The sequence below is a fragment of the Vanessa tameamea genome, chromosome 11 (genome assembly GCF_037043105.1).
Source record: "Vanessa tameamea isolate UH-Manoa-2023 chromosome 11, ilVanTame1 primary haplotype, whole genome shotgun sequence".
NCBI lineage: Eukaryota > Metazoa > Arthropoda > Insecta > Lepidoptera > Nymphalidae > Vanessa > Vanessa tameamea.
Window position 1 is genome coordinate 6709632 of NC_087319.1, and position 12012 is coordinate 6721643.

At 30.5% G+C, this 12012-nt stretch overlaps 3 protein-coding genes across 3 annotated transcripts in view; all 3 read right to left on the reverse strand.

Moving 5' to 3' along the window:
• Nucleotides 1-584: 584 nt before the first annotated feature.
• Nucleotides 585-1699, reverse strand: LOC113395170 (uncharacterized). The gene has a single exon (XM_026632736.2). The coding sequence runs from the start codon at nucleotides 1610-1612 to the stop codon at nucleotides 590-592; it is 1023 nt and encodes a 340-aa protein (XP_026488521.2). The 5' UTR covers nucleotides 1613-1699; the 3' UTR covers nucleotides 585-589.
• Nucleotides 1700-3857: 2158 nt separating this feature from the next.
• On the reverse strand, nucleotides 3858-10045 carry LOC113395173 (protein takeout-like). The gene is made up of 4 exons (XM_026632742.2): nucleotides 9802-10045; nucleotides 4880-5010; nucleotides 4346-4501; nucleotides 3858-4085 (listed from the first exon to the last, which is right to left on the reverse strand). The coding sequence occupies exons 1-4, from the start codon at nucleotides 9924-9926 to the stop codon at nucleotides 3937-3939; spliced, it is 561 nt and encodes a 186-aa protein (XP_026488527.2). The 5' UTR covers nucleotides 9927-10045; the 3' UTR covers nucleotides 3858-3936.
• LOC113395185 (protein TANC2) overlaps nucleotides 7387-12012 on the reverse strand; it is a 311678-nt gene continuing 307052 nt past the window's right edge. Inside the window, exon 18 of the mRNA XM_064216204.1 lies at nucleotides 7387-7403. Coding sequence (XP_064072274.1) covers nucleotides 7401-7403 — 3 coding nt within the window. The 3' untranslated portion in view covers nucleotides 7387-7400. The remainder of the gene's footprint in view (nucleotides 7404-12012) is intronic.

Below are 12012 nucleotides of genomic sequence, written 5' to 3' on the forward strand. Positions count from 1 at the left end.
TACATTGGTTTTAAAATTAAAATAAATTAACCCATAACCTATTATACTTTTAATGAAAAACATGTCCATATTATTACAACAGTTCATTAATAAAACTCCTTGTTTGTGAAACTATGATTTTTCAGTATCACTGCAGGAAATTTAAACCTACATAAAAAAAAAACAAATGTTACATGAACAACAAGACAATTATGCCTTTCTGAAGTATAAATGCTACTGGGATTTCTTTGTCTCACAAATATTCAGAAACATATAACATGAATTCTTGATTTTTAATTGATCAGGTTTCACACAAGTGGAAATGCATAATACAGAAGAAAGCAGTACAATATTTTGACTATTGAAGTATTTATTAACAGCAAAAGCTATAAATTTATTTAATGTTGGTTATCACTAATGAAATTACTTATTTTAAATGATTTGAATTGTTCTTGTTATAGAAAGTTCTTAAACTAAGTAGTGAAAGTAATGACCGTATTAAAAATGTATTAAAAATATACATTGGTATGGTATATGGCACCAGAGCATATAAAATCAGCTTATCATGTTGTTCTATGTAGATAAACAAAATAAATACACCAGTAATAAGTTATGAATATCTTAATTGTCCTATTGAATAAATTGCACATCCACCTTCAGAAAAGAAAAAATTACATGAACTATTTTGGGACTGAAACATTTTAGGGCTACTAGCACTCCACTGCCATAAGCTATCCTCTATACTTTGTATGCTTATTGAAGACCAATAGTCTTTTAGTTCCCGAGATTCAACATAATCTGCTAAGGATTTACATGCATTTGATATTATATTTGGAGTTAAAAATCCTTTAATAATTAATAGTGATATTCTAGATGATTGTAATGGTGAATCACATTCAGGCTCACTGTATGAACTAACATAATCCTCTGTCGGACATAATTCTGCTCCATGTGCCAGCATACCAATCCATTCTACAATTCCTTCTATCTCACAATCTATTAAAGTTGGTATTTCTCGGACATCTGGCGTTATTTTTTGCACTTCTAAGCTGTGACATGACACTTCAAAGTTTCTGTCACAGAAATACTTTGCAATTGATGATGGACAAACATTATTCTTATCTGGTTCCCAAGATACATAAAAATTTAATGACTTAATTTTGGATAGGGCTTTTCGGGTTCTTTCTACATTTTTTATGTCTACTAAGTTAATCATTACTTGATAATAGTTATGAGGGCATTTACTTCCTTCCAGACCTAATGTTTGATATGTAGATTCGAGAATATTCAATGTTAATACTCCATCAGGGGTTATAGCTGCACAGTTTTGCACTATGCAGTTAACATCTGCTGTAAGACAATATAGTTTTCCCGATTTTACAAAATTTTGTATAAATGCTGGCTCCACAAATTCTGTTAAAGGACAATTGAACACCTTGTAATAATCAGTATCTTCTAGTAAAATTTCAGTAATTTGTTGCGGCGTATGTAGTTCATCTGCACATGTTACAATCGCACTTTTATAAAAACAGTTTCGTTCAACTGCACTTATCACAGTTTCCAAGTTAGCACATTTCTTATATGAAGTTATTACCTTGGGTGGAGGAAAACTCCAAACTTCGGGACAAAGCATATTTCAAGATAAAGCTGATACAAAATGTTCGAAATAAAATGATTTTAAAAATTAAACTCAAGAATCAAATAAAGTGCATGCAAGTATGGGCATATTTTGACAACGACACCTGACACCTGTCATTTGTCATTTTGTTGATTTTGTGTTCCTTTGTATTTTAAAATTATCAGCCATTTGATTACATAGGTATCTGCTAGTAAAAATAATTTCATAGTATATATAATAAAAGTTATAAATATATTTTATAGTAATTTTTATAGTAAGTATAACGTTATTTGTGTTATATTTTATCACTGATATAATGCCGTTTAAGTCATTAGATATTATTTAAACTGCCGATCTGTGGGATATTTCGGTAAAGGTGATAAATTCAATTATCGATGTGATTGCACCTTATCTTGCAACAATTTTTATTAGTTGTGTCCAACGTGTTATATTTCCTGACCTGATGAAACATAGTAAAGTCATTCCAATATTTAAATCTGGTAGTTCTTCAGACCCCAACCACTATAGGCCGAACTCTATACTACTTACCCTCAGCAAAATTTTTCATATAAATTATTAGAATACTTTAACAGACAATCTGAATCAAATCAAATTTGAATTTATGAGGGGTCGCTCGACTACCGACGCAGGTATCAGGCTTATTAAAAATATCTATGAAGCCTAGGAGGAGTCACAGGATGCCTCCGGGATTTTCTGTGACATATCCAAATTCTCAAAATGAAACTCTGATCAGGAAATTTTATCACTATTGAATTAGAGAATGTGTGGTTGACCTTATACTTCTTATCCTAACAATAGAATTTTGACTGTTTTTTTTTTATTGGGTTGACGTTGACGGAAAAAGGTCTCCTGAGGTCACAGTTGGTACAGGTCCTCATATACATAAATTACTTGCCCTTTCTTGTTGGGAAGAAACATGCTGTAGTATGATGATGACTGCTTAGTTTTTAAAATTAATAGAAAGCAGGTACAGTATGATGTAAACAATGCTATCTCTGAAATATTACACTCGTTTAGTGTATATAATATTATACAATTAATGAATTCATGGTTGATAGCACACCTTGGGAATGAAACGATCACCTCCTGGCTATTTCTTTTTTTGATATTGAATATTTGTAAATAATCACAGATTTACAAGAAAAAGACCCGCTGAGTTTCTTTCCCCTGCTTTTTTCAGGTTATAGTATTTTCTTTTCCGAACTGGTGGAGCTGTATTATTTGACAATCAATAAGTAAGTGCTAAGTAGTAATAAGCTTTTATATTGAATAAAATAATTTGATTTGATTTGTTGCTGGGCGGTAGAATATATGATGAGTGGGTAGTACCTACCCAGAAGGGCTTGCACAAAACCCTACCCACAGCTAAAGCATACTGTTAAATATATTTACTCTTGTCATTAACACTAAGATATCCATATCTCATTAACAATAATAACGTTCTTTAATTACATAAGTACATACCTAACATATTTCACAAAAACGAAATAATTGTGGTTTTATTTCTTTATTTTCTTTTTAGCATTTAGTTTATTTAACTTGATACTCCTTAAAATAGTTAGAGATCAGCGCCGGATTGAGTCTCCCAGGACAATTGTCCCATTTGTGGGGTCACAAGGGAGGAGCCCCTACAATAGAGATTCCGACGAGTTAAGATTTTCATATTATTCAGGGTTATTGGTAATTAGACGTATTCCCGTTAGGAGGTGATAGGGGTGATTATTTGTGATAATTTTAACCCCCATATGCATATGCAAAAGTGAACAATTTTTGAGTTATCACGTTTTTTAGATTTTTTCAAAATAAGTCAAAAATGCAACTTCAAAAATTTATTTAAAAAAAAAGTATCAATTAAAATCTATTTTTTTCTTCTGATTTATAAAAACGAATATTAACATAACATATTAACCTAACATATCGAACATAAATGGAAACATAATCTATTTATTACTAATATCAAATTTATTTTATCATCCTCCTGTCCTTATCCCAATTTTATTTGGGGTCGGCGCAGCATGTCTTATTCTTCCATACTTCTCTGTCAGACGTCATCTCACAAGTAACATTCTTTCCAGCCATATCGTCTTTCCATCCATTGTTTCTTTCGTCGTGCCCTACCTCTATATCCATCCACATCCATGCTCAAGACCTTCCTTACAACATCGTCCTCATTCCTCCGCATAACATGTATCTTACGATTCTATGTACATACGACAAAGACATATTAATAAAACTATAATTATCATTGAAACCATTTATTAAATTATAACACAAATCTTGAATTTTAAGTACATAATTAATTGTGATAAATGTTTTTTCTATTCTTGCAGCTGGTCAATGGGTACAGATTTATACAAGGATTCCACACCATGGATAACTTTAGCAATGATGGCATCGACGATTGGTGGTGCTATTTCTTGCATTACATCCTTCCAACTGGTGTTGACGAAATCTAACACTGGCTGAGCTGAAATTTTATCAAAATATTATGTCCCTTTTCTTTTGTTCCAATTGGAGTTTTAAATGTTTTGCAATTATAAACCATGAATCATTAATTTGAATTTGGTTTTACTAAGTAAAACCAATAATACTAGAATATATTAAATTATATTCAAACAACTTATTTATTGTGTATCATGAAATTAATTTAAAATTGTCATAAAATCTTTACTTATATATCTTCGACATATTTTATCAAAATATACAGAAGTACATTCAATACGTTACCAAGGGCTTTGTTTCCGTTAAAAAGATTCTCGAAGTTAAAGGTGGTCCCAGTTAAAACGTCAAAAGTGTAGCTCCACTTGGAAATATGCCAGTGAGGTTTTCCATCCTTACCATTAACCGTAGAAATGTCGATGACAGCTTTAATCAGCATGTCCTCTAAAATACGTTATTATTTTAGGCAAATATAACATAGAAGGCAATCTGTCGGCAGATGTTGTCTGTCATAATTGTTATATTATACTAAAGCCTTTAGGTGGCCGGTAGACCATGGATGAGAAAGGCCGAAGATCGGGCTCAGTGGCGCGCTTTGGGGGAGGCCTACGTCCAGCAGTGGAATGACACAGGCTGATCATGATGATGATGATGATGATGAAAGCCTTCTTCGAAATGCACTGCATTTTCTGGGATAAGGTATCATATTCTTAAATGATATATACAATTATACATCGGTTTAATTTTGTTCAGATAAGGAACTCAAAAAAAGTCTCCTATTAGTAAAGTATTGTTGTTATAATTTTATTTGCATATACTTACGTATAGTAATCTTATATTTGCCATTACCCTGGGCTGTTAAAATTAATAGTTGTCCATCAATGTTGTAGTCTCCCGTGAGTACCAAGTTACATTTTAAAGCAACATGTTGTTTCATTTTAGATGTATCATATCTGTGTTAACAAAAATAAATTTATTTAAAAAAAACACTTCTTTGACCGGAATTTTCAAATTATTCAATTTTCAAGACGTTATGTCCTCTCTCAAATACCTACATTTCCTGTGATTGTAACTTAAACTAGCGTCACATTTTAAAATGATTTTCATCTCATACTTTTCCTATGATGGTACTCCAAATGCTTTTAATTACTTCAGTACCTTTATTATATGTCACGATCACAACGATATAATACTTATCCATATACATATATCAATACATTTGCACGTTATTTTTTTAAAATCATCCAATCAAAGATATGCACTAAAATGTAGTCGAATATATAACAAAACAAAATGGGTGAACCGCAAGTATAGGTTGTTTTTTTTTTAAATTACACAACTTAATGCTTGAGAATCAATACATATTCTTTTATATATAAAATAGGTAGACCGACAATGAAAAATACCACCTAATGGACTTACCATTGAGTGACCATCGAACATATATATTAATGCTGTAAGAAGTACATTTCCAATGCACCATCAACCTTGTGGAACTAAGATCTTATGTACTTTGTGCCTGTACAGTGTGAAGTATTACTGTTTGGCTGTAGAAGTTTTGATTAGTAGGTGGTTCCTACCCAGAAGGACTTGCGCAATGCTTTATCACCAAGTAAATAAATCAAACAATAAATGTATATTATATAGTATAAAATTAACATTACACTTAATTAAAACTACAAAACTTTGCTTTTCCGAACTATTTCTAAAAAACGTGTTATCTTGCGCATCTAGCATTTAAAGTAAAGGCCGAACTATCACGTTAAACTCAAAGAAAAGGCGCTCTGAAAGAAATTAGAATGGGAGTCATAAACGTATTTACTATACTGTAACATTTGATTATTGCTAAATGTAGTTTGTAGCTCATGCTTGGAATACGAACATCGCTCCGGTATCGTATAATTATATGTCGTAAATGTCTTAGGTACTATTAGACATTAATGATCTATAATAGCCTATTGTCATAATATAATTTCTATTGTATCATTTATTATAAAGAAGTAAAAAAAAGCATATAATTTTGTTCTTACCTACTTTATAATTATTTATTAAATATCAGTCTGTTACGACAAGCTGGGCAGGAGAAATATCATTAAGGTTTTTTTTATTAGATTAATAGCGACCCGCCCCGGCTTCGCACGCATGCAATGGTGATACTAAATATACGAGTACTACAGAATGGCTTATAACGTTTTTTTGAAGACCTTTTTAAGGTGTACAATACTGTAGCACATTATTTTGATCTATATTGTAGGTTTCAGCCAGCGTTTGCAGTACAAGCGCAAAAAATATGTTTATTTATGATATCACTATATACTATCTTGGAAAGCTCTAAAGTTATTAGTATTTCTCCACTATATTGTGCATGTCTTATACATATAAACCTTCCTTTTGAATCAATCTATTTATTAAAAAAAACCGCATCAAAATCCGTAGTGTAATTTTAAAGATCTAACCATACATAGAGACAAACAGCGGTAAGCGACTTTGTTTTATACTATGTAATGATTTACAAATTATTGTATTGACAATCTGGCTATAAATTAGTCTTAGTTATAACTAGATTTTTTTTAATAATCTGTAGTTTTAGATATTAATTAGTCCTAGTATTGGCAGACGAGTTCAGTGTAACTTTTGAGTATCTAACTTTTATCGATCAGCTATACCTACTTACTACAAATATCTATTATATTCTTTATTCAACCTGCTAACATTTAATTCTGCTGTTTTTATTTAACCGATAATATATATTTAACCGCTCCATTATTATATTTTCCTTTCTATGTACGTAAAGAGTGGACTAATGAAAAATACGGAGGATCAATTGTCATGTTTTTTTGTTCAATGCAGCGAGTACAATAAAATATGATCTACTGTAAGCTTCCATGGTTCAGGTTTGAACCTTCAAACCGTCTGTAGGGTATACAAAAATTATAATCAACTAGTGAGATCCAAATCGTGATTTATATACGATATTTTTAGCGGATTGGCAAAGTATAATTGCGTAGATGTGTTTTTTATGTTATAAACGACAATAAATTCGCAGGAAAGAAAAAAAATTGCTAGATATTAAGAAAGTATATTTCCTAGATCCTTTTATCCCTATTATTTTGTTTAGTATGGAAATTTTCAGGCTCATTTTAATTCGTGACTTACATATCAAATACTTAAAGTTTAAAAGGGCGATACATATTATAATATTCTATTTAATTAGAGAAAATTTCATAGTAACAATTTGGTTGTTGAATAGTAATGAATATCATATAAATTCCAAAACAGTACCAGTTTTAAAAAAAATTGCATAAAGCGATTATAGAAACTCCGGGTAAAATAAATCTGATGGTTACTTGTCTATGCTGTCACAGACCAGTAATAATAATTCGTATTTAATAAATAAAATATTGTTCACGTATACAGTTTTTCCTTTTGCTATATCTACCTGAGATATAGCAAAAGGAAAAACTAATATTAATAACGGTAATTTTATTACATTTATTATAATTAACGCATGTCAAGAAAATAATATAGTTATTATGTAGTTGAAAATATAATTGGTCTCGCTTAGAAAACCTTGTCTTTGCACGGCAATCACGTTAAGCATTTAATAAGCAGGTAGCTACTGTTTATTATTTTAAATACGCTAAATAAAAATTAGACTTTTCAGTACATATAACTAAAATTGATTGCGAGGTTTTTCGAAGTAGGTTCCAATGGAATCTAAGTAGGGGATGAAACTCAATAAATTCATTTTCTAAATTTTTAAACTAAGAAATTAGCATTTATTTTTTTAAGTAAATATCTAGAAGTAAAGACAACGCAATATCAAGGATTTGGCCAATTTCAATTTAAAAAATGGTTATTATTGGGTATGTATAATCTATTCCAGCAATAAGACGAGCAAAGCCAAATAAACAACATTTGACAGAAAATTGACGAGATATCATTGGTCGACAGCTAATTAACAGTAATTTAGCGTTATAGTTATACAATAACTTCAAGGAAAGCGATTCTTATTGTGGAGGAAACGTGTAATGCGGATAAACCATCGTTCATTTTTTATAGTATAGTTAGGGCAAATGGGCCTGCAAACCTGATGGTGACTGATCACCATTGCTCAAAGACTTCGGCGCCGTCAAATTAAACATTACATACATCACCAAGGCGCCACCGACCTTGGGAACTAAGTTGTGTTCCTTTGTGCCTGTAGTTACCCATGAATTGATGAAAATGAGGCAGTTGAATTTGTAAGTCAGTGGTAGCTTCCCAGCCAGCATTGCACAAAGTCCTACCACGAATGATGTTAAGTATGCATTGGAATAGTTATATTTCAAAGAAAAGGTCTGAACATTATGGCTGTGTACATTTGCAAAAATTGATAATAATAAGGTTGTAGTAATATATCAATACTGATTATTTTAATATTATCCTCTTGCCACCTCAGATCACAGAAATAATTGATCTTTGGTTGTTTTATAAAACTCTGCTTTTCAGTTACGGTTTTTAAATATTTTTAAATATAATAATTATCTCCTCCTTCATCGAATAACGACTAAAACGGTACCAGGCAATCTCAAAATATCTCCTAGATGATCTTATAATATCACCTGTGCATGATTAAATCCACAAGTTTGTTTGTTAGCAAACAAATATACTGTATGTAAACTTATAGCTCGATAGGACGACAATGCGACATGATCGCAGATAGATCAACCGAAGGACCAACGACTTTACGAGGTTTTGAGATACGATTTGAGTTTAGGATACCTTAATTGCGGACTGAGAAGCAGAAAACTCAATATTTTTCACCGCCACATATGACGATAAATAAATAGTGCAATTAATTATTCTAACCTCGCACTTTTGAAACAGGTTACGTCTGAGAAGATCTCGTAAATTATAAATGATTTTAAAGGTTGTAATTAAATTGTATTTTTATAAAGTGTTGGCTCATAATGCGATTATTGCATGTTACGAGGATAATAAATTTGAATATATATCTCTAAGTCAAACAGATAATACATATTTTTTATATCAACACAAAACATATGAAAAGTATGTAAGTATTCTTATATAAGAATATTACATGTTAAATGCGACGCGATATGTTTCAAGTAAATACGTGCATCCATAATCTATTTTGAGATTATAAATGTCTATTAGAACATAACCTGGATTTAATTGCTGTTTAAATATATGTTTTCAACACACTTAATTTAATACTCAATACATAATTATATATAAATATAATAATCAATGGAGACAATAGGTTGTTGAATGCGGTAATGACAAGTTATAAGGAAAATATGGTTAAAATTTATCGTTTAAATCAACTTTCATTACTGTAATATAATATATGCAAATAGATCACTTCTGAGTGTTTTATTATTAGATATTAAATATTAGCTGTCATTTAATATGTAAACTTTCTGATTCTTTATTATTTTTTTATGAAAGAGTAACGGGTAAGCGGGTAGTTCGAGGAGAATCCGTGTTATTTTTATTTGATTTATAAAAATATATATATTATCATTTATTGTACAATAAAGTATTAGTAGTGTAAAATTTTCACAATTTCCAACCACGCTCATTCGCTATTAGACGGCTTAAAAACAGCCTTAACAGATGTACGGACCTAAAAGATGTACAGCCTCTTGGTCACCATTTACTCACTTAACACCAATATTTTGTATAACTATTGATGTTGAAAAATCTGGTTTATAAAAAAACTTTAAAATAGAACTTACTTGATGTTTTCAACACTGCAGTCCTTAAGGCCAGTCAGGGTGGAGTCCTTAAATATAATCTTAAGACCTCCCTGGTCGCTCTTGATGAGTTCTAGCTTCAGTGGATCCATGGGCTGTATACCCATCTCTGGCTGACCCTTGGCAAAGAATGGAATGGCAAGGCTTGCTGAAGATATGATACAGGCAGAATCTTCGGGCTTGCATGGTTTGATGAAGGAAGCTTTGAAAAATGTAAATAATTTTGTACTCAAATCTAAACATTATTAAAAATTTAGAATAATTCCAAATGTTACATCTCATACACATGTATAAACAGATAAATGTTTTTTTTTATGAATATTAATTTTATGATATTTTTTGCTCAGTGATTTTTACACTGATAAGTAATTTTATAATTCAAAAGGTTTCCACGCCTTCAGATGTTAAGTACCCTATGATTTATATATAATATCCATTAATATAATGGTAAAAAATCGTGTTTTGGTATTTGTCTTATGTACGTTAAAGTTCCGATGTACGTCGATTTATTTTAATGCGAAAATAAGTCTGTCCCATTGTATTTTAGCAATTCACATTAAACAATAGACTGTATGTATATGTATTTTAATAAAATTGACATGGAGTTCGACGAAGCATAGGCAGTTCTACGCTCAAATCGTCTTATACAGAAAAAATAATTGACAGTTAGCACTTAGTTAGGAGCAATTTCAGTTGCACTTTGGCGGCTTATCTTTGATTTAACTTGCCTGTACTTTTACTAAGTTTTTAGATAATTATGAACCGTTAGTTGTTCACGCAAAAACTGATAACGTTTTTCCTCCTCTGAGCATTTACTCTAATTTTCATAATCTTTGATAATTTTGTAGAAAAACTAGGTCCGTATGTTTTTATTATAAAAAAATATGGCATACGATATAAGTTTATTAACATCTCGATATGTATAGTTTTATTTCAAAACTTCGTCGAGTGTTAATAAATTCTTTTTTTTCTTATTAAGATATACTATATTTCTAAAAAACAAAACTAATAAATCTAGATTAAAGTGTTCTAATTCTCATTTCGTAAAGGTAATACTTCAAAAATAATATTACACGATACGAGTCGGGACAAGCGGTATGAAGTAGATAGCATTTTTGAAAATACTCTTATATATTGTTTTCTATATGTAAGATTGAATTCAATATATAAGAGGATTCAATTGAATTTCGTTCAAAATGTATGAATACATATTACGCAAAACTACTGGAGCTTCGGGACCGTATTTAATATGTCGGGACAATGCACTTCTCGTCTTCTTTTACTGTTCCACAAAGATATTTTTTTACCATAATGCAATTTTATTTATAACTATGTAATGATAAATGAATTTATTTAATTTGCCATTTCGAATGGGACAATTTCATTAATTATAAAATTTAAAACTTATTTAACCTGCCTAACCCCGCATCGGCTAGAGGTCTCGTTACCTACACTGTCTAATAGATAATAATTAATCCGATCCTTTGGAGCTTATGATTTTCATGAATCGTTTTGTGCTTAGAAACTTACGTTTAGACTTCAAAACTGATATTTATATAAAAGATATTCGAAAGATATAAAATAATATTGTTAATAAACTAAAATATAAAATAAAAATATAAACAGTATTATTTTAATTAAATTTCTAAAATATAAAATATTAAATTCTTACCCGACGTGTAAGCGTTTAAGGCAAATAATAAACAGATGATGCCTAACATTGTAGATATTATATACTAGTAATATAGTTAAAGTCCGAGGTAAGGATCTCAACTGTGAATTGAAATGAAGATTGAGGATATTTATATGCGTTAGAATATGACACGTCAGTACAATAATTGTTATATATATATAACACCAAAGAATTTTATAATTATAAATATACTCCATATATATATCTATGGAGTCGGAGCAAAAAACATTGACTGTATTGCTTTATTTAATTATAAAGTTGATTTTCCCTTTTTTGAGTACGATCATCTGTAATCGTTTTTTTGTGTGTTATTTATGTCTGAGTTGAATCCTGTATGTTCAGTTTGGACCCAGTTTGTTCTTCAATCTAATTACGGAAGGGTCCTTACGGCCGAGAGCTGGTTTTATAAAATTAAAAGTAAAGTAAAGTTTATAAAAGTAAAGTTGTTAGAGTCAGCGTTTAGAGGAGAGGGTGAAGAGACTATTTTACACGTTCTTAAA

Excerpts from the sequence above, each read along its gene's own strand:
- LOC113395170 (XM_026632736.2), bottom strand. The coding sequence starts at position 1,612 with ATGCTTTGTCCCGAAGTTTGGAGTTTTCCTCCACCCAAGGTAATAACT.
- LOC113395173 (XM_026632742.2), bottom strand. The coding sequence starts at position 9,926 with ATGGGTATACAGCCCATGGATCCACTGAAGCTAGAACTCATCAAGAGC. Across the intron at positions 4,502-4,879 it reads CAAATATAAGATTACTATAC|AGGACATGCTGATTAAAGCT; the intron begins GTAAGTATATGC and ends AACGTATTTTAG. Across the intron at positions 4,086-4,345 it reads TAACGGAAACAAAGCCCTTG|CTCAGCCAGTGTTAGATTTC; the intron begins GTAACGTATTGA and ends ATAAAATTTCAG.